We start from the raw sequence: 5,715 nt of genomic DNA on the forward strand, positions 1-5,715 counted from the left end.
ACGCCGGAAATCCCGGGTTTGATTTCTGACAGGGTCAAATTTTTTTTCGGCTCTGTGCTTCAAGTTCGGGGTGCACTTAACCTCGATGATGTGAAATACACAAAAATTGAGAACAGGTTCTCTGCTTCACCACGTATAATTAATAATTTGATTATTATCATTATTACTATAATTATTATTATTATTATTTTAATTTGATACAATAGAGATGTGTAAGGAGTGAGTGAGTTATAATAAAGAACTACTCTTTACAGTGGACTAGTCTGTCAGTGAGTCAAATCCTAAAACATGTAACTCACTCTTCTACTCTCCATTATAGGTCCTAGAGAGTTTGCTAAAACATGTAGCAAACTCCCTAGGACCAGCTTAGGTTGATTTTGTAAATTTGGAAGTTCAAACAATTTTACAAAGTGATATCGATTTTTTATAAATATGTAGTTACGGATTTTCTCAGACGATTTTCCGGATTTTTATTTGTACATAATTGTAAATTTTATTGTGTCTGATCTTCTACTCTCTATTGTAGGTCCTAGAGAGTTTGCTAAAACATGTAGCAAACTCCCTAGGACCGGCTTAGGTTGATTTTGTAAATTTGTAAGTTCCAACAATTTTACAAAGTGATATTGATTTTTTATAAATATGTAGTTACGGATTTTCTCAGACGATTTTCCGGATTTTTATTTGTACATAATTGTAAATTTTATTGTGTCTGAAATCTTCGCCTGTAAATAAAAATTAAATAAGCCTTAAATTTTATTTAAATAATAGTGTTTTCAATCTTATTTATTTTTAAATATGCAAATCTTAAATATAATTTTTGTAGGATCAAGGGTTTTTGTATATTATGTACAAGTGGTTTCAAAGTTTAATATACAGACCATTTTTATACACATCGAATATTTAAACAAACAAAACAAATATGTGTACCTAATTACCTATGCTAAGTGGGCGAGGGGGTATTTTTGTTTGTGTTTTACCTTCTAATGGCCAGCCGGGACCACAATCAAAGGTTAATTATTGGATTAGGCAATCTCATTGGCTAAAAAGTTTGAAATCAACAAATCAGACGGCTTGACCCAAGAGTTAAGATTGTGTGTCCCCGGCCTGAAAGTCGCTGGAAGAACCTGGAAAGGAGATGCACAAGATACAGAGTGTGGAACCTTTGCGACCTGCATCGATGGAGACAGACACCAGATTCTGCTGCAGCCGATGATATCACGGATCCATAAGTGGGTGCCCCACTAGTTAACAGTTCAGAAAAGAAGACTTTTTTATTTAATTTTTAAACGATGTGGTGAGTCCAAAAAGTGACTGTGATCCCCAGGCTAATTAGTTTAACAGCTAAATTTCAACTGTATTTTATTATTGACAGTTTCTTTACAGCTTGGTGAAAACAGATTGACAAAATTACTAAAATAATATTACTTAAAAAAAAAAGAAACAAAAAAAAGTGTACATAATATATGAATACCTATCAGTATGAATCCAAAAGAAAACAGAAATGAGAAGAAACAAAAACAGTAACAGTTACCAATTACAACGTACTCCACAGATAACTATTTCGTGGGTTTTGGAAATTTTGATATCTAGGTACGTATAAAATTTGTGGGTGATATCGGAATACCTATAAGTTTAGTATAATAATACTAACTTATCTTCCCCTATGTGCCAGATTAGGTGAAAAGTTTCTATTGTTATGATTAGTAGCTATTTATCACTAATGTGTTTGGTCCTGTAAAGGCCCAGAATCACAGTCACTGTTTTTTATTATTATTTTTTTTTTTAATAGAATTTTTTTATAAGATCAGTCGGAAGACCAGCAATGAGGTGGGAGGACCCCCCTGTGAAAGTCGCTGGAAGAACCTGGAAAGGAGATGCACAAGAGAGTTGTGGAACCTTTGCGACCTGCATCAATGGAGACAGACACCAGATTCTGCTGCAGCCGATGATATCACGGATCCAGAAGTGGGTGCCCCACTGGTTAACAGTTCAGAAAAGGTGACTTTGTTTTATTTAACTTTTAAACGATGCGGTGAGTCCAAAAAGTGACTGTGATCCCCAGGCTAATTAGTCTAACAGCTAAATTTCAACTGTATATTATTTTTGACAGTTTCTCTACAGCTTGGTGAAAACAGATTGACAAAATTACTAAAATAATATTACTTAAAAAAAAAGAAACAGAAAAAAAGTGTACATAATATATGAATACCTATCAGTATGAATCCAAAAGAAAACAGAAATGAGAAGAAACAAAAACAGTAACAGTTACAGACATTAATAGTCGGAGCCACACTCTGAAATTAACCCATGATTAACTTTAAATCTTGAATTAAGAAATCTGATTGGTTAAATTCAATTTTTTAGCCCGTCCTTCCTTTATTATTACGATAGTAATAAAAAAAGGTATAAGGGACGGGCTATTTCGGTGTCTGTCTGTCCGTGTGTCTGTATGTCTGTCCCAAGAGAAGGACTTATCCAAACCTGGTGGACCTATATATCAAATTAAAGGTCTTTTTACCAGGACGAAAGTGGTGGTGCAAATTTTGTCCAGAGAACCATAAAGCCAAAAAAACAAAAAAAATGGTTCTTGGGGGAATTTTTTTTACGTTTTCTCACACAAATGAGCTCTGATCTTGAATTTTGTCGCGACGACCTATGAACTCAAAGCGAGAAAGTTTTAGATAACACTTCAGTCGTTCATCTAAGACCATTTTTAGCGTCACCTATGTTAGGCTACGCCGAGCAAGGCCAATAAATGGATGGGTGACTTAAAGGAATAAAGGGAAAACGGGCTCTAGTCTTGATTTTAAATCATTACATAAGTTTTTAACGTCACCTATGTTAGGCTACGCCGAGCAAGGCCAATAAATGGATGGGTGACTTAAAGGAATAAAGGGAGAACGGGCTCTAGTCTTCAAATCATTACATAAAAGTAAAATCGAAAAATCAAATCAAGAATAATAATAAACTGAATAGTAAACAAATTAGGTACATAGGTACATGGGTACTGATTTTCTTTAACCACGATCGAATAAACTACGGGCTAAAAAATTCCCGGAGGGACGGGCCCAGCTTGTTTTACTTCTCTTCCAGCAGTTGGTTCTCTTTCTCTCTCAGCTTACTCAGGGGCAGTAGCGTAGGTACGGCAGAATCCTCAGTGGCGGCTTTATTAAGGCTGGTGTTGGATAGGAGGTTACCTTTGCTCTTGCCTGGCTGAAGACGTTCTATGGTGCGTTGTATTTCTCGTTTCTTCTTGGGTGGGGGAGGAGCAGGAGGTGGGGCAGCAGCTAAGGCAGCCGCTGCTTGCTGCTCCTTCATGAGGCGACGCTTCTGTTGTAATGCTTCCTGTAATGTATTAAGTACAAAGTAGTTTTAGTTTTTGTTGACCTTTTAGGGGGAGGGGGAGAATACGGAAATGAGTGTTATACTGTTACCTTTTTAGCCCGTCCTTCCTTTATTATTACGATAGTAATAAAAAGGTATAAGAAACGGGCTATTGTATTCGCTTCGGTGTCGTCTGTCTGTCCCCAAGTTTTAGATAACACTTCAGTCGTTAATTTAAGACCGGTTTTAGCGTTACCTATGTTAAGCTACGCCGAGGAAGGCCAATAAATGGATGGGTGACTTAAACATTATATTGGGAATAAAGGGAGAACGGGCTCTAGTCTTGATTTTAAATCATTACATGAAAGTAAAATCAAAAAATCAAATCAAGAACGGGATAATTTCAGGACGCGGCAGAGGCTTATGAAAATGAAACCTACCTTACGAGCGGCCTTATCAATCTTGTCTATTTTACTCAGGGTGCGCTGGTATTCTGCTTCTATTCTCGCTCTGGACTCGTAGTCTTCCACTATACCCAGTATCTGAGATGGTGAATTACTGGCGGAGTTGGAGTACTCGGAAAATCGGGGCGTGTCGTCTAGCCATTTGTTGATGTCCTGTAAATACAGAAAAATAAAGGAATTATGTATGTATATCTTGGTGAAACGTTTTGAAATCGATGGATTGATACGACAATAATGACAATGTCCAAAACTGTCAGTGTACTCCGGAGAATACGGGGGCACGGTTGGTCCAGTGGTAACGCGCTTGCTTGCCATGCAGAAGGTCCCGGGTTCGAATCCCACCATCGACAAAAATTTGAAAAAAATAATACAATGGTGTTTGTTTATTCTTTTACTCCAACACAACCTACATAGGTACTACTATTACAACCTTGACATTGATCAAACCCACAACCTCCTGTTTACCAGGCGAGTGACATAGGTACTACTATTACAACCTTGACATTGATCAAACCCACAACCTCCTGTTTACCAGGCGAGTGTCTTGACCCACTTCAGCACTGAGGCAGGAATAATAGTAATCCTACCCTTGTTAGCATTATAATTTGCTCAGTTGCATTTTGTCATAGTGAAACTTCTTTAACACCCTCAACACATTCCATAAATTAGAAAACTTCTTGAACACCTTTAGTGCCTTCCATAAAGCAGACAATTTTCTTTTCTTCTTCTTTTTGGTATGAACTGTTTTGAGAAACAGAGTCCAAATACCTACTTGAGGACCTGTTATGGACTGAAAAACTATCTGACTTACAACTTTGGGGTAGTCTTCTCTGTACAGGCGAGTTCCATAGAAATACCAAAATGCAGACTGATTCCGATCATAACCCAGAGGTTGCAAACGTAAGCTGTCTGACTCCAAGTTCTGAAAAGAAAAATTTATTATAATAAATTACAAATGCCATAGTTAGATTGCTGTTGTAAGACTAAAAAAAAACCTTTTGGCAATAAATTACAAATGCCATAGTTAGATTGCTGTTGTAAGACTAAAAAAAAACCTTTTGGCAACAGATTCAACTCTCAATTATTGGTCATATTTGTGGGTGAAGTTTTATTATTATTTATTTTCTTTTTGTTTGGGTATGGGAGGGAGAACTTTTGATACATATACATTATACAGCTAAGGTCATTCATATGTTCATATCTGGCTATATGCCAACAGCTAATGATGTCCCAAATTGCTATCTGTGATGGAAACTTCAAGATGTTAGGGAGAACAAACTCACTTTCAAACAATCAAGTACATCATCTGCATCTAATCGGAAATCACACAGGGCTTGCAGGATTTCCACCTTGGTTCTCAGTGGAAGAAATTGGAAGTCAATGTCTGAATCAAATGGATTTTCTCGACCATATTCACGACATTTGGTGCGGAACAGTCGTCGCAAGAACATCTGGTAGTTGAAAATGGAAATGCCATGATTCCGTCCATAGCAACCGCAGAGTAGACGTACAATGAGTTCTTGAAGGAGAGAGCTACCAGTGTCTTCGGTACCATCTGTGAGGAGTGCCTCTTCCAATTCCTGCAGGAGATATAAGAAGACAAATGAGATTAATTCAAGGATTCCTGAAAACTGTTTTTGTCTGTGCTGTATAATAGCTCTAGGTAGTACACTCAACCTTTTATTTGACTGGGTGGGGCAGAGCACTACTAAACTCCCTGATTCTATTGGGGAAGGATTAAACTAAAATGCAAAATGGTTAAGGGTAACTTTATTTACTACACACTACCCAGCCCTGCATTGTTCATACAGTTTCACAAGTTGCCTTTTTTTCCAACACATTCCAAAAGTTTTTTTTGAAAATAAGACTCACAGCCGGTGCACCGGTTGATCAACCAATCCACCAAATGACAAAATAAAAGTTTTTT

At 37.1% G+C, this 5,715-nt stretch overlaps 1 protein-coding gene across 1 annotated transcript; it reads right to left on the reverse strand.

Annotated features, from left to right (window-relative positions):
* Positions 1 to 3,078: 3,078 nt before the first annotated feature.
* On the reverse strand, positions 3,079 to 5,368 carry LOC103520036 (cat eye syndrome critical region protein 2 homolog; the record flags this gene model as incomplete). Its single annotated transcript, XM_008485130.1, has 4 exons — positions 3,079 to 3,345; positions 3,765 to 3,941; positions 4,600 to 4,710; positions 5,072 to 5,368. Coding segments are annotated over 4 exons (852 nt in total), but the record flags the coding sequence as incomplete, so codon positions are not given.
* Positions 5,369 to 5,715: the final 347 nt, after the last annotated feature.

The sequence above is a fragment of the Diaphorina citri genome, unplaced genomic scaffold, assembly GCF_000475195.1.
Source record: "Diaphorina citri unplaced genomic scaffold, Diaci psyllid genome assembly version 1.1 scaffold3141, whole genome shotgun sequence".
Classification (NCBI taxonomy): Eukaryota; Metazoa; Arthropoda; class Insecta; order Hemiptera; family Psyllidae; genus Diaphorina; species Diaphorina citri.